The sequence below is a fragment of the Bombus impatiens genome, unplaced genomic scaffold (genome assembly GCF_000188095.3).
Source record: "Bombus impatiens unplaced genomic scaffold, BIMP_2.2 scf_0044, whole genome shotgun sequence".
Taxonomy (NCBI): domain Eukaryota; kingdom Metazoa; phylum Arthropoda; class Insecta; order Hymenoptera; family Apidae; genus Bombus; species Bombus impatiens.
The window spans coordinates 1,816,891-1,837,528 of record NT_176463.1 but is presented as its reverse complement, the minus strand read 5'-3'; the positions used below and the strand labels follow the sequence as shown (position 1 = coordinate 1,837,528).

The 20,638-nt window shown below is 31.0% G+C and overlaps 4 protein-coding genes across 8 annotated transcripts in view; 1 reads left to right on the top strand and 3 right to left on the bottom strand.

The window, feature by feature from the left end:
• Nucleotides 1-969: 969 nt before the first annotated feature.
• On the bottom strand, nucleotides 970-3,463 carry LOC100746406 (ankyrin repeat domain-containing protein 54). The gene is made up of 4 exons (XM_012390662.3): nucleotides 2,825-3,463; nucleotides 2,450-2,522; nucleotides 2,050-2,269; nucleotides 970-1,967 (listed from the first exon to the last, which is right to left on the bottom strand). Exons 1-4 carry the CDS (start codon nucleotides 3,104-3,106, stop codon nucleotides 1,535-1,537), a joined length of 1,008 nt encoding a protein of 335 aa, XP_012246085.1. The 5' UTR covers nucleotides 3,107-3,463; the 3' UTR covers nucleotides 970-1,534.
• A 669-nt stretch (nucleotides 3,464-4,132) lies between these two features.
• Nucleotides 4,133-5,006, top strand: LOC100745961 (39S ribosomal protein L52, mitochondrial). Its single transcript, XM_003485221.4, has 4 exons — nucleotides 4,133-4,285; nucleotides 4,438-4,507; nucleotides 4,589-4,721; nucleotides 4,797-5,006. The coding sequence occupies exons 1-4, from the start codon at nucleotides 4,237-4,239 to the stop codon at nucleotides 4,938-4,940; spliced, it is 396 nt and encodes a 131-aa protein (XP_003485269.1). The 5' UTR covers nucleotides 4,133-4,236; the 3' UTR covers nucleotides 4,941-5,006.
• A 63-nt stretch (nucleotides 5,007-5,069) lies between these two features.
• Nucleotides 5,070-6,158, bottom strand: LOC100745841 (39S ribosomal protein L13, mitochondrial). The gene is made up of 4 exons (XM_003485220.3): nucleotides 5,987-6,158; nucleotides 5,689-5,812; nucleotides 5,444-5,598; nucleotides 5,070-5,353 (listed from the first exon to the last, which is right to left on the bottom strand). Exons 1-4 carry the CDS (start codon nucleotides 6,008-6,010, stop codon nucleotides 5,120-5,122), a joined length of 537 nt encoding a protein of 178 aa, XP_003485268.1. The 5' UTR covers nucleotides 6,011-6,158; the 3' UTR covers nucleotides 5,070-5,119.
• Nucleotides 6,159-9,621: 3,463 nt separating this feature from the next.
• LOC100745717 (rho guanine nucleotide exchange factor 11) overlaps nucleotides 9,622-20,638 on the bottom strand; it is a 34,202-nt gene continuing 23,185 nt past the window's right edge. For 3 of the 5 annotated variants that reach the window (XM_012390375.3, XM_012390392.3, XM_012390386.3), the window contains 8 exons: nucleotides 13,265-13,536; nucleotides 11,600-12,895; nucleotides 11,366-11,476; nucleotides 11,081-11,257; nucleotides 10,724-10,944; nucleotides 10,287-10,437; nucleotides 9,983-10,029; nucleotides 9,622-9,886 (listed from right to left, as the gene is read on the bottom strand). In XM_012390375.3, the coding sequence (XP_012245798.1) occupies nucleotides 9,788-9,886; nucleotides 9,983-10,029; nucleotides 10,287-10,437; nucleotides 10,724-10,944; nucleotides 11,081-11,257; nucleotides 11,366-11,476; nucleotides 11,600-12,895; nucleotides 13,265-13,536 (2,374 nt within the window). In that variant the 3' untranslated portion in view covers nucleotides 9,622-9,787. Of the gene's footprint in view, nucleotides 9,887-9,982; nucleotides 10,030-10,254; nucleotides 10,438-10,723; nucleotides 10,945-11,080; nucleotides 11,258-11,365; nucleotides 11,477-11,599; nucleotides 12,896-13,264; nucleotides 13,537-20,638 lie in introns of all 5 variants that reach the window. The other 2 variants (XM_012390381.3, XR_004462565.1) reach the window with 2 other exon arrangements.

Genomic DNA, 20,638 nt, shown 5'->3' with positions numbered 1-20,638 from the left:
TTCATATGTTCACACATTTATATAATTCCCATAGTTAGTGTTGAGGCTGCAAACAGAGTGAAAGAATATATACAACAATGCGACAACTACAATATTTAACAAAATTGATACACTGTTATAGCACACAATATTTCATATAAGAATCGAAATATTTTGAAGACGTTTATTAGGAATGCACTTTAAGATTCTTTCTATTTGAAATTTTTTATGAGAATGAATGAGGATATATGTTTACAACTATACTTTATTTGTTAGCTTATGTATTTATTTAAAATTTAGAAAATGTCATACATCCTAAAATAGTAATGAAAGTACGAAGTATGTATATGCTACAATATATCTTGCAGCCTACTTTTATATCTTTATTGTTTTGTATTGTTTGAAAACCTAAAAAGGGGGACATAAAGTTCAATATCAATAAGATATTTAATAACTCAGAAGATATGTATAGAAAATATTAATATAAAAAGAAATTATTGAAAAACAAAATAATATACATGTAAATATGTATATTATGTAAAATAAATATATAAAAAATAAAGCAAAATCCTTTTTTCAAAATTTATAGAGATAAATTTACATGAACAATCTTACTCTATCAATATCTATATAAATTGTATAAATTTCAGCTTTTATTTTTGCACTCTATTTGCAGCTTTATAAACTTAAAAAAGTTTATGTAGCACATCATTTTTTAATCGTCTTGAAGAAAAACTATTTGCACATTGTATGCATAACAACTTATCAAAATCAAATCATAATAATTTCTTAAATTAATAATCCTATGGTTATTTAGCGATTATTATTTAAACCAACTAGTTGAGTGAAGAAAAGGAAAATACAAACTTTCATATTAGTGTATAGTTAATATATAATATATAATAATGAATTGAAATTTATGATGAATATGAAATTTATGAGGATTATGAAATTTATGAGGATTATGGTTTGTATCAAATACATACTTGATTTAATGATGTGATATCCTAGATTTATTTTTTTGTACTGTATGGAATCCGCATTAAGTTTTGTAAATACAATAAATCCAAAACAATAGTAATTTAAAAAAACATGAAAATATAGCACACAAAAGTATAACACTCCGAGGCCAAAATGAAATTTATAAAATACGTTTCATAAAATACCTATTAGCTAATTATCGAAACTTGATTTGTTTTGTAGCCAATAGAAACATACAGAATCAAGTCAGAATAATAAGCGAGCGAAATATAGTTTGACTTTAAGAAAATGTAAATATTTCTTTTTATCGTCAATGAGTCAAAGTCGAATACCTTACTTTATTAACATTCGCACAACTTTCCAAATTATAGCTCTACTCTGTTCTACTGTATATCAAAACTTTACCGTTATATTGCGCACTTATATAAATTTAAAAAAAAATTTCAGTGTGTAAATTAATTGATTAAAATGAACCCATTACGAGCAAACTAAATTTAACGCATACTGTTAATCACTTTTTTGTTTTATATCAATTTATTTATAAAACTATTAGTTTGGTAAAGTGAATAAGTGATTACTTTGTTATAGATAGAGCATTTAAATTAGCCAACAAATCTTTCACATCATCCTGAACTTGATTCGACGTGTTTGATAAAGATAAACGTGAACACAAACTAGTCAAGGTTTCCATACTTTTGTGAGTATCTTTATACTTTTGTAAATATGCCAACAACATACTAATTATGCTTTGCACTTCATCTTTGATCTTCATCATATCCTTCCCTTTACAGTTTTGTAATAACTTTAATTTTGTTTGTGCTAAGTGTAATGGATTATAACCATATTGATCTAAGCATAAGGGATCCGTTCCGGCATTTAAAAGGAGTGTAACTACAGATATTTTGCTTGTCACGGCTGCTAAATGTAATGGTGTATTACCTACAGAATCACGAAGATTGGGATCTGCGCCATATTCCAATAACAAACGAACCATGTCTGTATAACCCCTGTAATAGCATATAATATTACTACTATGAAATATTTATTAAAAAATGGTAATTTAGTGTCGGTTATGTGGGTCAAATTTACCTGCAAGAGGCAAGATGAAGAGGAGTTCGTCCTTGTTTATCACCACTGTTAGGTGAAACATTAGAATCTAAAAGAATTTTCATCACCATGGTGTTATTTGTAGCTGCTGCAATTCTCATTCTATGTTGAACAAGACGAGTGTAATCATCAACCAGAGAAACAAAGTGACGGTTTCTGCGTTTTTCTTTAGTCAATTTTATTTTGCTACAATAAACATGTTCTAAAAAGAAGAATGCAGAACATTATTAGAAAAAGATAATTATGTTGTTGAAATATGTATAAGGTAATCATTAATATTTTCTTGTTATATATTTTGTTAATTATTATTGCACAAAAATCTGGATTTCTGTAATTTGAATTGAAGGTATCATAATTAAAAAGGATTTACACAGTAACTTACGGTTTACTAAAAATGTTCTAGCTGTTGATGAACCAACAGAATTACACTTGAAGGGGAACTTAACCTCTAAAACCTGCAACAAATTATTTTTTATATACTTTATACGTTATATTGTGATTACTTCTCAAAATTTGTATGATATTTTCTTAATAAGAAAAATAAGTAGTTATATTAATCACTTCTATATTATTATAAGTAATCTAATTGTTCGCTATAATTTATTATAGCATAAATTAATAATTTCACATACTAACAATAATTACATTATAAATAACGAAAAAGTATTAAACGCGTTTATATTAATAAGAGGAGAAACAATCAAAGGAGAAATATAGAAGTATGTAAAAATATTTTATATAAAAAAACAATACTTACATTAGGGGATACACCAATATATGGTCTTGAACTACTTGCTGGTGTAGAATTTTGAACACCATCGTGCATATTTGATAAGCAAACAGACGAATTTGGATTAAATATAGTATGAACAATGCCGGGTTTAATTTCTTGTATTTCATTGTGATTATTATTGCAGGTTATTATTGTAGGAGCTGAACTGGCATTACTAATTTCTTCCATTGTCATATCTTCACTTTGAGCGATCGAACTATCGTCTGAATTGTTACTTGTTTCGATTCCTGAATCCACAGATGTCATTTTGACATTCACTAACGTATTAGATACAAAACTCTTTCTAAACTCAAATTATACTACGTATATATTCTCATACCAGGGCACAAGGACTCAGGACTGTGTCGGTAAGACAATAATAACAGTTCTGGGATTAGTCACTTAGGTTTACATCATATTGCCAACTTTATAATTCGTTTTAGTCTACCAAAAAGTGAAATCAGAAGATTCTTTGATAGTGTTGCGTGGCTTTCCCAATAGTTGGGGAATTTGGCACGGTTGCAGCCCGTGAAATGCTGAAGCACTCTGCTCGTGTTGCAACTTCAAACAATTCGACGTTTAAATGAAGAAATACATAACAATAAAGATTAACTCGAACAATAATTTTTTTTAAACTAATTATATTTAAAACTAAGTATTTATAATAGATTGACTACTTTAACAAGATTTGCGCTTTAATGAAATTTATTTAGACACTGAACTCAGCGTAACGGTCCTAACGATCTAATGATTCTAACGTTTCTCTATTTTTTGGGTCACAGAGTGACCCAAATGAGTTTTGGGTCACATTTATTCGCTTGGATTTACATGAGAATCTACGATTAATTTGTTATCCATTAAGACAAATTCTTACTAACTAATGCTAGTACACATTATTTTGATTGGAATTTACAATATTAGAAAGCGAGCGATTTATGCTTTGTTGACAATGTTCTGTCCCATGGTAAGGAAAATATATATGAAATTTGAGAGTAATCACAGTTGTTACTGATAAATAATTTTAAAATTAATCGATAAACTTGTTAAATAACTTTTGTTCGTTGTATCAGCTACACGCTGTACAATTAAATTCGCGACATTAGAATTTGCCCTATGTCACACAAAATATTCACACTAAAGGGAGCCACCAGTTGACAACAATAAAAAATTACGTATAAAAGACTTTATTTTTAATATACATATAAAATAGGTACAGTTATATAAAAAATATTAATAAATTATATCTTTATGTATTTACTTTATTATGTAAAATATAAACATTAAATGTAGTCTACCTCATTAATACATATTCTATGGTTTATGTACCTAGTATCACCAGAGGTATCACTTAAATGAACTGCATTATAAATATTCCTTAAAAATATTGTCGAAATAAAATGTCATTATCTACGGCAAAAACAATACTTCGAACAAGCTATTCGACGCGTTAGTGTGAAATTATTTAAAATAGTTACAATATGATGAAATAATTACTCTACTAAAACCATATATATTCCATCACAATTGTTAAACTTTTACTATTTTTATACAATAACCACAAAATTTGTTCAGATATCAACTATATTTTTGTTTTTTAGATTTTACTGTTGCTATCAATAAATTTCATACATCTTTCCCAATATATTTGGATCAGGGATGGAGGGCAGCGTAAGGATAAATTTTATGCAAAATATAAACTTATATCTATATATATTAGTTGTGAAATGTCATATGATTTAATAATTACAGAAGAAACTTGACAAAAAATCCAAATACTACTGGTCCATTGGTTACTTTGTCTGACTATTCTTTTAAAGATAATAAACCTGTCCCATATGCTTCAAGACAGTTGAAGCGTATACAAAAGCATCAAGAATATATGGTATTATTTCAAACATTATTTTCTTAATAAAATTTTCAGTAAAATGGCGTAATAAATAAAATGCTTAATTTACAGAGAAGAATTATTAAACTAGTTGGAGAAATTGATTTTGCAGTTGAACGACATAGTAGATTATTGAAAGAAAAGGAAGAACAGGAACAGAAAATTTTGGATAGTCAATTGAAACCTAAAGGTGTGTTGCCAATTATCAATGAATAATATTTTTTAATTCATTTCACAATTTGTAAATAAATGTAAAAAGTAAAATATGCTATATAAATTTTACTGCTTTATTTTTCAATATCTTTCCATTACTTTTATGTGACAATTTATCAAAATGAAACAAACAAATTTTTTAAAATAATGTGATAATTTATTTTAAATCTATATATATAACTTTATTTGAGCTGGTAATCACTAGGATATTTTATAAGTCGTGGAATTTTATCTCTTTCCTCTTGTGGAATATCATACAGTTTAACTGGAACAGATCTTAATTGTTTAATCTGATTGGTAACATTATCTAACATTTCTTTGGGTACATTATCATCAGGAAAAATGTGTAACCTCTGCATGGTATATCTTCTTTGCAGAGTTCCATCCATTGCTCTATAAACTGCTTTCTTAACAATCTATACGTTACAAATAAAAAAATATATATAGTGTAATAATACAATCAAATTTTTTAATATATTAGTAGTTTATGAAAATCTGTCAACTACCATAGTAGGATCTTTACTATGTAATTCCCATGCAAGAGTCCAAGTAGCTCCACCATGGAATCCAGTATGATGAAAATATACTCGCTTTTGCCACTCATCTCCACGCAATGCAATTTCTTTGCTATTTATTACTATTACATGGTCACCACACTGGTCTATATAAAAATTAACATTTAGAATATTATTTATGCCAATCTTGCAATCTGTGTTATTATATGCATATGTATATATTTCATTTGACTTACTCATAGGATGATATATAGGTTTGTATAATCCCATAAGGTATTTTTTTATCAAATGTGCACTTTTATATGGATTTTGCCAAGTTGCATCGAAAATGTGCCAAACACATGCAAAAGTACCCCAATGCTAGAAGTGAAATGAATAGATGATAAATTAATTAATTAGTGTAATATCAAAATGTAGTGACAGACATTTAAGGTGCATTTAACGAAAAAATTTTTAAAGATTGTTTTTAAATTCATTAACCTACAAAATTTGAGAAAACATAAATAATGAAATGAAGTAAATAAAAAAGTTAACCTGTCCTTTGCGCAGAAGAGACATTCTGCAGTTTGTATTCAAAATTTAGTTTTGAATGTACGAATAATATATATTTTTAGATTGTGTTAAACATCGTATTTTTAGGGTTAAATTCTTATATCAAGTGTACAATCTTCTAACTAAAATTTTCCTAACGTTGGCAATACTTGGACTATAAAATACTATTACCATCTAACGGTGAATAGATGAAACTAATCGAGGTGGCAAAATCAGAAAATCCAAATTTTTCAGCTGCTGGGCAGAATTTTTTAATTTTTGAGGGCTGAAATGAAAGTTCAGAATCTAAGGAATCAATTAAGCAAGGTTAGTTACAAGCAAGTTTAAAAAATCGTCCAACCAAGAATTTTTAATTTTACTTCCTGTCGATAAAACGTGTAATTTATGTGATTTATATCCTTCCAATTTAAAATTATTCTTTCGTTTGCAAGGTACCACTTCAAGGTCATTGTAATTAAGTTGCTAAACTTATTTTTACGTATACTACAATATCGCATTATGCAAAATATATGTTGACATACAAACAAATTTTAATGAAATGTTTGAAACACTATCAAGATGACCTTCACAGGTCTTTTTTTCATCACAACCAAATGCACACCTCGAAAACATTTAAGTCCTCTTTTAGTCTTTGCCTTAATAATGTTGGAAATAATTTAAATGTTCAATTTAAAATTAACATTCTATATACTTAATAATACACGAAATATTTTTGTTCTTGCGCAACATTATCAGATAGATAAGTTTTACATTTATTTACATATTTCAAATATCATTTTAGAACCAAATTACAAAAGTTATTAAAATAAACTTGAAGAGGAGTTTTTTGGTAACGATAATGAAACTGTATTTCAAATGTGTTGAATTTGTCTATTAACACAGACAAAATATAATATATAAATTATTGAAACTAATCTTCATATAATATTCACGTATAAAAAAGTTAAAGCAATAATAACAAATTAAATCTATTTAGATCCTGATATAGAGTAATACATGACAAAAATTTAAAATTATAGGAAAATAAAGAATGCTAGGATTCGTTTATGCAGGTAAAAGAATGTAAAAGAATTACAAGATAATTTACAATTTATAAGTATTTTAATGCAATAATAATATAATAATAATAATCAATAATATCAACTAATAATGTTATTAAATACTTTATACATATACATAGTAATGTATTTATAATTATTCGCATTTTATCATTAAGGAATTATTAGTATTTAATAGTAGCAAAGATTTTATGTAAACAGGTAAGTCTTTTTCGCACGATCAGTCCTTTGTTACAAAAAGAAGTACATTTTGTCACTCCAACTGTGTTTTCTAATTCGAAAGTATCATTGATAAACCAATATTAGTATTAATTAAACAGCAGTAAAATATTTGTTATAATATTTCACTTATGCATGATTCTATATATTTATTTATTATAAATTCATTTGAGAAAGTGTTTTACATTAGTTATAGTTTTTTTTTATCTATGAATATTGATAATTTTGAAGTTACCAATCATGTTCAGGAGTCTACAAATAGTATACAAATCTTTGTTTACTTTCTTATTTCTATTTCTAAATTCCATTATAATCAAAAGAGGAACTTGATTGTTCATTTAGGCAAGTATAGCACCAAGAGGTAAATATTGTTTTTCAAAGCAAATGTTGTTAGTAAATAATATGGAAAAGTCAACAGAATAGATACAAATTCATAATTTTGTTCTCATGTTTATGCAGTTTTACATAATAATGAAAAGCATCATTATATATACATATATGCATACTGATTGTATAAATGATATAGATATTAATTTTTCAATTTCGTGATTTTTCTATAATAAGTAAATACTATGTTATAAATTAATCTTTACTAAAAAGAAATCTTATTGTAAAGAAAGTAAAAGATCTCTCTTACAAAAGATCCAGAACGTGTGATTTATGATGCCTAATGCATTACAAGTAGGTACATTTTAATTATACTTTATGAATTATTACTTAGAATGGTTTGGTTGTAAACAATTCTTTGAATTTTATTACAAGTTCGTTATTAGTAACATGTATTTAAAAATTCTTAAATAATTTTTGTAAACACACTTTTATGATTCTTTATGTTAGATTTTATGTCGAATTAAATGCTTGTGCTTTCCAAGTTATTAAGAAGAAGGAAAAAACAAGGGTTAAATAATTAAATAAAGTATTGACAAAAGAATTGAAATGAAACTATGAACTAATACACTGTATTAATGTGATTTATAAATTTAATAACTTAATTGTTTTTCTATCTTTTAAAAGTTAAATACATTTAACTACATATTAAGAACAAAGTTTTTAATAAATTTGTTGGTCAAAATTTAATTATTTTCAACATATTGTTATTGTAAACTATTAGTAAGAATATAGAATAGAATTATTCTTAGCATTATATGAAATTCAGCTATTTCCTTTTCGTTTTACTAACTTTAGTAACTTTTTGAATTGACTTTACATTGGTTTAAGTTATTGTAATTGTTGTAAAATTACTATAAATTATAAAAATAATAATTCAAGGCTGCAATAATTTTAATAATAATAATCATAGTCATGATAATAATAATAATAAACATTAGGATGCAAACACATTTGCCTTATGTTTTGTATCATAACAGAAATAATATGATATATTATGTTAATAATTACCATTAGGTGCTTTTCGTTTAATTGATACAATTTAGGAATCAATCAGCATTTCCGCCTCTGGATCGAATATCCTGAACATTTGGTCACGAAATATAAGGAAAGTATGTAAAAGCGTGTTATTCAATGATAACTAGTTGAAAATCGTTATTTTCCATTAATATATGCTTTGCATTTTTTTTATACTTTGAAATATCGACGCATCTTCTGATCATATATCTTTATATAAATGCAAATTATATTTCATGACTATTGAATTATTATAGTAACACAGTTGGTTCCAAATATGCCGTAGCAGATCACAAAAGGTAGTTTCTTGAAACGAACGACTAAGTTGCGCTAAACGTATACAACACATTTACGTAAATGTTTCTGTATAAAATGCACTAGTAATAAGTATTTCAAAGTAACTTCGAAAGAGTTGACTTGTTTCCTAAAAAGCATCTTAAGGAAAGATTTTCAGTATACAAATCGATGTATATAAAATAATATGTTATAGAAATCGATATCATTCAAGACATGATGTAACAACTTTTATACAATAAGTATTATTAGAGTACTATAACAGTGTAGATTTTAAAATAATTCACAGTAAAAGAATTCTTCAATAATCATATAAAGCTCCTACTTAAATTATTAATCTATGTATTTGTGTGTGTATAGTATATGAGAGAGAGACAGAGAGAGAGAGAGAGAGAGAGAGAGGGAGAGAGAGAGAGAGAGAGAGATTAAACTTGAGTTATAGCAATCTATATGGGATTCTCTTTTTGAACAGATTTCCTTCACCATATTATTTCAGAAATTCCGTCGTTATACTATTGGTAATAAAAAATTTATGTAATTTCCAGTCATTGATATAATATGACGTATGCGCGCCATGCTACTACGTCATGTAGATCCAGTTACATAAAATCTTTGGCAAAGGTATGATTAATCATTGACCCATGACTCTGTAAATATGTATCTAATATTATTGTATTCCATAAACAGCTACTCGCCATTTGTCATTTTTTACATAATTTTGATTTCTTCCAGTATGAGCATTCGGAAACGATTTTGCTCGTAAAATGCACCTGGTCGACATTATTTTGATACAATAATCATGCACGTTTCAACCAACACTATCCCCCATTACTATTGTTTCTGTTTCATGTTCTATGTGTTCTGATTCTTCATTTGTCTCAGATTCACCACGTGCATCCACAAATTCCTGTGAACAGAGTAATATTAAATTTATGACATAAATAGTCTAAGGAGAAGTTAGAAACGGGATTAATTTACTAGCACGTTAAATTAAGATCCTTACATCACGAGTGGGATCGTCAATACTGCTATCTGCATTTAAAACTTCACCTAAAAACCCCCCCAAAAAAGGAAAGAAATTAATATTCCGAGAATATCTTTATTCCAAGAAATGAGGTGCTTTGTAAGTATTATGATCCAAGCTATTGATTTTATAGCGGACAACCTACTTATGTACGTTGCAGTTTTTGTAATTAAAACAAGTAAAATTTAATTTTGTCAACCGTACGTAAGTATATGGTCGTCATTGTAGATCAAAGAATATTATCAACCCACATTCTGAAAAATTGAAAAAGTAATGAACTAACTGGATTTCGTTTGTGTTTGACTTGACACAGTGCATGTTTCTGAAAATTCACGACGTTGTATATCTGCATCAAGGGCATGAAGACGTTCTCTACTTCTGCGTAACTCTTTTCTCAACGTTTCACGTTCCTCTTCCCTTTCTTTTATAATTTCCTAGAATATATAAGAAAATACATTTTACTGAAAAAGCATTGTTTTTTTCAACTTTAAGTATTAGGTTGTCCCAAAAGCTTTTTTCGTTTTATAAGGAAGTAATAGATGCACAAAATTTTTTGTTTTATTTTATTATACTCAATTATATATGGCCCATTTGGTTATAGAACAAAACATAAAATGTTGTTCTTTTATTACTTCTAATTATAATTTATTACTTTATAAAACGAAAGAAATTTTTGGGACAATCTAATACACAGGTACATTGTCAAAAGTGGAGTATTACCAGTAATTGTGACAATTGAGAGGTTAAAGAGTGACACACTGGTTGTAAACTCGCAATTGATATCGCTGGTTGCTGAGGATGAAGGTGCAATCGTGGTGATGGACAACCAGTCGCTTCGCAACTTGGTGGTGTTGTTAATGCCGATACCCCACGCGATGCAAGAACAGTTTCCGTTTCACTTACATTTAACGCTGAATTTAACATTCCTACTAATTGATTCGCTGCGAAAATAAAATAAAATATTACATATCTCTAGAAATATTGATAGGATTAATAGACTAACAATTTATTCGAGAAATTTTTGAGAGATAATTTATATATGATGATAAAACAAACATTATTTATTAATAAAAATACCTTGACTAATAGCAGCGAGTATAAGCTCAGAAGGCTCTTTTTCCATGCTCGATGGCTCGGACGCCATGTCTGCTACATGTTCGAAATCTTCTTTCGGAATATTTAATATATCTGCTACCAATAATTGTTTTTCGATTAAAGCTTGTTTAATAATCTCGTCTTTTCTTCTAAGACATTCTGAAAATTTAGAGAAAATAATCACGTCGTTTATGAAATATCTGTTATATCAACCGTTAAACTAACAAAAGAGATACATATCATATAATAAACAAATAAATAACATACCTATTGGTGTAAGCACCGGTTCCGCAACATGTACAGGCGGTACTTCTACGTGAACTTCAAGCGGGTCAATTAACGATGCTTGTGTACAAGTAACTAATCGTAATGGTTCTCCTGTACCAAATTAAAAAAAATATCACACATTATGTAACAAATATTCTACACAAGATAATCTTTGAAATTCTACTTCAGAAAACAACAGAACAATATACTAGATCATAATAAAAGACACAAAACCTGTTGTCGAAGGTTCAGATGAGTGTTGGTGTGGCTGTTGCTGTTTCGTTTGATCAGTCCTTGAAATCTCAGGCCCAGAAGTATTAGGCAGCTCTCCTTCTTGCTCCACGTTAGTATCTTGCGTAGATTCCTTTGTTTCTAGTTCATGCTCCCGTTCCTGATCCGTTTTATTAGGAATATTGTCATGTTCCATTGAAGAAGGATCTTCAATCGTAGGTCCAGGTTCTTCTGGCAGTGTAGTAGGCGGAGTAGGTCTTCTGCCTTGCTTATCACGAGCCTTGTACGCTTCAGCTGCCTCGGAGATGTGCTTAAACCATTGCTTTTGTTCCGCAGGCGAAGCTGCGACTAAATCATGGATTTGCGCACCGTTTTGCGATGTGTTGACCAGATAGAGAGAATTTTTGTCCACGGCGTTATTCCTGACGAGAACAGTGGATACCTTTACGATAGGACTCAATACAGAGTTCGCTTGGTTTGGGTTGATGAATTTTAGCAGGTACTTTTCGTCCTGTCGATGCAACAGGAGTATCGTATCGTCGAGTAACACCACGTGTAGATCGACCGGTTTCGCTCGATTTTGTTCAGTTCTGCGCCACTGCAACGGACCTTCGTATATCAATTTACGTTTCGTAATGTCTAGATTCTTGAATTCCTGAACAGTCGGATGATCGAATTTATCGAATGCAGATCTATCAATTGTACGTTGGATTTCTGCCAACCTTTGATAATCTTCAGCCTCGCGTACGGCTTGGTTAACGCAACTGAGAATTTCCTTGCTTCGATCGAGACTTCGCAAAACCGCGGCTCGTTCCTTTTCGTTACTCTCCGGCGTGAATTTCGCCAAATTCTCAAAGAGCAAAGGGTATTTGGTCAATCGAAGCATTCCCGTCAGGATATGATCTTTGAGCTGTAGCCTTCGACAAAGAGGATTAGCCTCGATCTCGTTCAGAAAGGAATTCAATTTCGGATCCTTGCGACGACGGTCTCGCAAGGCATCCAAGGCTACTTGTTGTTTCGCACAGTAGGTGGATGCGGCTCTCTCAAACGCCTCTCCGTTCTCGCCGTCGAACATCTCTAGGAGAAGATCTCCGACATCACCAACACACGGGTTTTCCTTCTTCTTGCGTTTCATCGTTTGGTTGAAGCGCGAATGAATCGTTAACATTTCGTCTAAATTGGAAAATAGTAACTGTATTTGGTCTAAGGGAAGTACTTGAGATTCAAGGAGCGGCTTGTGGAAGACGTGTGACAACACTCTAAGCGCCCGCACGTGTGATCGCTCCGTGTGAAAGAGTTCTGAAAAACAATACACAGAAATTACGTTTTACAGAGAACTTTTACTTAACTTTTTTAATTATTCCCTGTTTCACAAGAAATATAGAATAATGTCTAATTCCTAAGGTAAAGCCTTTATAGCAAAGTGTAAAATAATTTTTTAATAAAACTAATTCGTCTTACTAATCCTAATGTTTCACACTTATTTTTTCTACTTTTACGTATGCTAACAACTTCATTAATTATTAATTATTAATAATTATGAATTAAATCACATCAGGAATAATTTAAGAGTTGTAGCGAAAAATAGTGTCATCACAAGGGTTAAATAAAAAAAATGGACAAAGGGTCGTCTATGTATGTCACAATGAAATAGAAGGAGAAACAAACCATTGATAACTTCTTGTCGTTTTTTCTCCGCGTTACTGAGTCGCGCAAGTACATCCTCGGCAACGCCTTGACTCCAATCTGGTGGATCCGGTTCAACATCAACATCGCTGTCCCACGAGGTCGATGTGTTGGTTGCAGAGGTTGCTGGGTGTACCTGTTCCAGGCTGGTACTGGGACTGTCCAAACTTCTCGTCGACAGGCTACTGTTCGACGAACTGCCTGCTGAATTCCCAGGAAATGTCCCAGCTTGCTCGCAGTCACTGAAACCAGCCCTATAGTCAATCGTTAGCGAATGAAGCATTCTACTACGTTTAAACTGTACTGCTACCACAGCCATTTGAAACCTTTTCAATACCTATACGCAAATTCGCTGATGTCACTGCCAATTATGCTTCCTCGGATTTCCTCGGAAATTAGACTATCGTTAAATATATTTTATAACAAAGAGTGCTATATCTATTTCTACTATAATATTTTCTTTTCTTTGTAATCTTTCTTTTTCTTAAATTGAATATTTGTTAATTGTATCTGACACGATTACTGAGTCAATATAATGAAAGCAAGAAATACGCTTTTATCGATTTTGTATACTTATAGGTATGATAAGGTATTTTGCGATCAAATTTTCTATAAATCACAAATGTTGATCAATGAACTTTTCTCACAGTTTCACTAAATTTTCACTAATTCTGATAAATTGCCCAAACGTCAAACTTCACTGCTTATCAAAAGCAAATTTATACAACATCAAAATTGTACGTATTAATTTCCCTTTTTATTAATCTTTGACATCAAATTTGATTTCTTTGATTTCTTTGATTTCTTTCAAATTTCAGTCCCGAATTACCTACATTGTCTAATCTCCGCTAATTTTTTACAAGAATATATTCATTTTTCAAGCAATAATATAAAAGTCGCAAACTTGTAGATACAAATCAATCATTAGGGTGTCAAACAAGTAACAAAGCGTTAGATAAAGAATTATACCTCTCGGACCTTGTACGACGTTCATTAACACCGCGTCTCTCGTGATTAGGGGCGTCGTTAGGAAGTTCTTGTAGCCGTTCTTCGATGTTCGAGCAGCCCGGTGAAATGTCGTTTGACTGATCAAAGGGAGATGACGGTTCCGTAGAGGATATCGGACTAGTTAAATTTTCGTTGCCGCGAGAATTAGGTCGAGGACGGACACGTCGAGAACCACGTTGTCTCATCTTTTATATCTCCTTAGCCCTAAAGGGCTTCCTTGATGGGGTAAAGCTGGCAGGCATGTGCTGCCTCTGCTGTAAACGCGATGATGTTACGTATGGACATTTTTGTGCGGGACTTCCCCAATGGAGGAATATTACGTTACATCCACGAATAATTCCACTGATTCTTTTCTTCCGTTTTCCTTTATTTTTTTCTTTATTCAACAACGTGTACGATTTAAGATTTTAAACGAGAGATTAGAATTTGTATTATTTAAGACTAGAATTATCTAAATGAGACTTTTTGTATACATCTATATATTTTTTTATTTTCATTCTACTAATTTAATTCTATTCATCTATGGTATATGTAGGATATTTATTGTAGCGCACGAGAGGTCGGTAATTTAGAGTTAATTGTAAGTGGCAATTAGATTGGATAAAATTTGGTGGTGCATGAAGATGAGACTGTTCAGTTCGTTAAGATACCTTTTTAATTTGTAGATACTTTCCGTATTATAGCAATAAATACCAAACGTTTGAAATAACCCATAACTTTACTGACAAATAAATTTTGTAAGTGGATTGGTAGAAGCAAATTGTTATGTTAGAAGATTTCACCAGCTTAAAGGTTACGCGTTCTTTCTACGACAAAAGTCGGTTGACAGTACATTGGCATTTTGGCTAGATTGTCGCATTTATTATACCTTTGCTTGCATACCCTTTCCACCGAGTTCCAAGACAACTACCAAAAAGCGAGGAGATCTTAAAGAAAATACTACCCCTTTAATGCTTCGGTAATTTAAAATTATGATATATTTAGTTACGATCGATATACGAAAATATAAATTTCATCAGGAAAAATAATTATTTTCATATTTTAAAAATAAAACAATTCAGATATCAGTTGCTAAATAATTGATTGACGATGAACTGACTGAACGATTTTCACCAGATTTTGAGAGGTTTTTTATTTATTTGAAATAATCGAATAGTGTGGTCGATAAGATGTATCAAGTAAAAACGAGAGCTTAATCGACATCGATCAAACTAAGGCTTATCGAAGCCGCTCCTTCATCACTTTAATCAACCCCGTAGATATAGAAACGACATCGACTTGTGGTTGATACACTACCTTATGCATACAGTTGTACGTACTCATCAATGGTACGACTATTCTTCCGAAGTGTACAAAATTGACATATATAGTTCTTTGTTTAGCGTTGATGCCTCCTTTAACAAACGTTTGGAATTTGTTATGAAATCTTTTGCAATCACGCGCAAAAAATGGAGCTTTTTTATCGACTCGATAAATTTTACCAAATTAATGATTTCTTAGCTAGGAATTAAAATATATAATTTTTTACTGGGCGAAATCATCGATCGATGTTTATCAATAATTCGAATAGTTTCTTTCAATTTGAAGATACCAGTTAATTGTAGCTGGCATAGTCTCAAAATTTAATTGAAACATCCAACAATGATGAATTATCGGTGACGATTTCGATTACGAAAAAATTGACGCGTGTGCAGAATGGGCCAACGATAAAGAGGCTGCAAAAGAAGCTAAGCGTACGGCCGATGTATTGATTCGAAAGTATCGATTGTCTCAAAAATAAAGGACAAGACATCTATCCGTAGCCTGATATCATTTTGGTTCTCGTTTACAGCCGTGTACACGTATTACGGCCGGATCGATACAAAACGGATCACTTTCTTTTTCCTCCCCATTTATGCGCATCGATCTTTTTAAAACCAGATGCATTAGCCGGCTAATTCATGCAAATCGTACTAACAGCCATGAGATATTAATGACTAAAAATGTATACGTGAGATAGAGGAAGTAAATTCTCTATTGCACTGCATTTATCTATAACCCTTTGGAAGCATTAAGCTTTTCGTTTCTTCTTCTATTTATTTACTTAAATTAAAAATGATAAAAGAGATATAAAATTATATTAGAAGTTTCAGGAAATATCATTGACATTATAGTGTTTGTATTTAATTCAAGCCCATAATTGTTTTAAAAGAGAGAAGAAGAATGATTCTGAGAGATAAGGAAATTTGCCAATGTCATGAATATTTTCTAATTGTTGTCTATTGATTTTAATTGTGATGAACGTGACCCATATGTCGGACAGTTATTCCCAGAAACCTATCCCTCCATTATGCGAAACGCGTTCATACAAAGTTAATAATTTTCAATGAACTAATTGCCCCCAAATCGATTCTTTGCATCACTAAGCTAAGCACTGAATCGTTGAGAATTTTTTTTCTCCATGTTTGATGGACGTAATCAAATGTTTCAATAAGTCGACGAACAAAGAGAAAGACTAGGGTGCGATAAAAAAAAACAAAAGGTATCGTACCGTTGTTGGCGGAAGAGAAAGCTATAAAAGAGTAATTAACCATAATGTACCTCGCTGAAATTAGGATCTAACGTGCTCGTCTGCATGTTCTATCAAACAGTCATAAAAGGGACGCCTATTTCTAATTCAGGATTTAAACGATATTTACTTTTACTAATTATCTTTAAATATTATTTTACTAACAGATTGAACATTTTTCCTTCACTTAAAACTATAATAAGAATAATAAAAAAGTTTTTACTAATGCCTATTCATCCACGAGATATTTGCAGTAATTTCTATACTCACAACAATCCAACCAGGTTTCAATATTCATTGAATGACGTTTAAACACAGACGACACTGACGGCGGTCCAAACGAAAATAAAGTCGAGATACAGTGAAATTCTTTGCAAGCACTCTCTCTCTTTTAAAAATTATGGGAAAAGAAATAAAGAGACTTTCATCTCTCTCATGACGGAGGATTTATAACATTCCTACTCCCAACGCGTGCTTGCAAGGCGTTTTACGTCTCTCATGCTCGAATCATTAAATCACCAACGCATTAGCCGCAAACCTTGCTACACGTGTATTTTTACTAGAGACAACGAATGCGCGCGCCGTGGCTTGATTTTTATTAATGATATCACGAAATTATTATCGTTCACGTTTTTCCAAAAATAAACGCACGACAATGACGAAGATACCGATACGAGTTATTTATTTATCGAACCACGGACTCAAAGAGCCGCAATGTAGCTTCATGCTTCATCAAGTAAAAGTGAACTTCACAGTTGTTCCGTGAGGTCAATAATCTTGTGTAGTTTTTCAAAAAAAAGAAAGAGAAAGGAGACAATAAAAAAAAGGAAGAAGAAAGAAAGAAAGACGGGAAAGAAGGAAATAAAAATGCACCAAGGGTTGTAGAATCCTCAAGAACATTAACAATCCGCGAGTAGAATTCATTGCGAGATTAATCGTCGATTCATTGGATTTTAAACGCGAAGCAATAATTATTCTTCCGTTTCCTCGTTGAGAATTGACATCGACTTAAGCTCTGGAGCATTACCTGCACACGAGGGATACGATGTCACTACCATGTCAAGCTGACGTGATTCGACCTACATTTCCAATAATGCGATACGAATGTATACCGCTGTAAATGACTAATAAAAAATTGCAACGATGCTGCAGATGCTGTAGATTTAAAACTACTGTAACGCACGTCACAATTGTAGAATTGTAAAATAATAAAAAATTGCAGACATTATCGGTATGCAGAATTTAAGTATTGAACATTCTTTGAATTTTTTATCGAAGAAATTTGCTCCTAAAGATGAATACTGATGAAAGGATGGATCTAGTTTTGTAATAAAGGAAATGTAAGCTTCAATAAATTTTTCAATCCAATTTAAAAAAAATTAGGTAAATAGTAAACAACGAATTCTTGTTGTTTAATGTAAATGTTCAATTTTATTCATGCTATGAAGTAACTAAAATACAATTAATTGTAAGTACTCCAAAGTGCATTATCATGTTCATTGACGCAGCGTCACCAATGCGAGATCGTAATGACATCGCATCGTTCGTATGCACCTATTGTTCTTCATAGGCTGATAATGGATGAACAACTCGCGAAATACAATTTAACTGTTCAGATATGTTTCTAAGAAATGGAATGAAAAGGTTTGGATTCTGAATAAACGAGTTAGTTAGTTAGTTTTAATAGGATAAAATAGGTAAGTTCGATAAAGTACTAATAACTTGGAAATTTTTGACAACGAAAGAAATTGTAACTGGAACCATAAATGATTGTGAAATGTCGGTATGGTCAATTGATTCGTTTGTTTTTTTTCATTCTATTATAATATTGTACTTATTATAACAAGATATCTATTTTCTTTTTAATTTAAACATTTTAATAAAGAATTCCTGAAATTTACGATTAAACAATTTATAACATCGTGTATAGCGTGTAAGTGACAATGTTGTGTGTGATTAAAACGAGTGACATCCATATGCGTAGTTTAGGAATAATTTCCACTTCCTTTAATTTTACTAATTTAAATATTTTTATCTCATGACGCTAATGCTTTGTACAATTATAGTTATTCTACTCCATTCTTTAAATTTCACAGCAAATTTGGATTTGAACTTCGAAGCAAATTGTATTTTTCAATTCAATTTTTACTTTATTAGGACGTAAATTCTAATAGAAGTATAGACTTGTACGATATTACTATATTATAGGATATCTTTATATAACAATTGTGTGTGAAAAATTTCAATATACATTGTCTGAAGAAAAGGCATTGAAGTCACCAAATAGAGACTCGAAATTTTTATGATATCGTTAAAATCATCTGTCCAAAAAATTAAGAAAGGTTCTTTACTAAAATATTTTGCAGTATCTGTAATTTATAACAAAAGTTAATCGTCAAATGAAATCGATCGATCCCCTGATCTTATTCGAACATTAAAAAACGTAAATTAAAAACTAACTTCGTCCACTACAACGTTTCGACTCTGATTACTGTATATTTAAATAATGCCAACGTTTCACAATCATCGTCTGTTTATTTTCAAATTAATGAAAACCTACTCTCGTTCCCTCCAAAAGTCCAATTTCAGCCGTCGGTACTATTGGCTAAAATTCCAACTGGATCAATCATAATATGCATCACAGCCTCGAACAATTATATAATCTAATGTACGAAGTTAAAAATTTGTCTGGCACAAAAAATGCGATCGTTCGATCAATTTACACGAAGAACAAATCGATCGATAGACACCCCAATGAGTTTAATCTCGATTTGCGGACAACACGAGCGATCGTTAGAAACGATCAAGTAAAAGTCAAGTTGACATAGAGAAGGAAATCGCGAAACGAGACCGTGGAACAACAATCGATGTTCGATGCGTTTCGGGAAAACGGAACGGGTGAACGCGTGGGTGTTTCGTACTGTCGAAGCGACGCAATAGCTACCCGCGGAATTGAACGTTTAACGTCAGACTGAAGGTCTTCTGACTGGCATGCATATACACCTTTGCCAGAGGAAGAGCAACGAGTCGAGTCTGCGCTGTTTGCACGTGGACGTGGATCTAGAGCGTCAAGAAACGAGAAGTCGCCGGTTAAGAACCGGAGGACTCTGCCAAAAATCTATACACGGTGTGTCTGCAAAATTCCAGGCCCGAGTGAAAAGCCGGGAATAGACTTTCCAGCTGATCTTTGAACTACGGATCAAACATGCGTCTGATATTATGGGCGAACAAAAGGAGGAGATGAATTTGTCAGGAAATAAAGGGAGGTATTAAGGACTTTATTAGATATTTAATGGATTAGGATATGTTGAATTTGTGGATATATGTATAGTCTTCGAAACTATACTGTTAAAATAAGATAATCGAATAGTTTTTTATGTAATGAAGATATGATGAAGGAGATGATGTAAAGGAATATATCTGACAAATGAAATGTAGGTTTTAGTTTTGGTAAGTCAGTCAGTTATAATATTATATAAAAATGAAATACTCAAAAATAGTAAAATATAGAGGTAAACAAATCTTTATGATGTTTTTTCCCATTACTTCTTACATTTAAAATTTATTATTTTGGCATAGATTATTCTGTCCGTTTGTGGTCAACATGTCATCAATGAAATATTCGAATAAAATATGGGAAACGTAAATACGTTGCCTCTTAGGTAGTTTCCTTACTTACTTAACTTTAAGATTTTACAGTTATACCCTATATTTATTAGGTTCCAGGTAAGCACGCGAAATACAAGACGGCAAATGACGATGCCTGAAGGAATATCATCAAGCAATACAATCTTTGTATA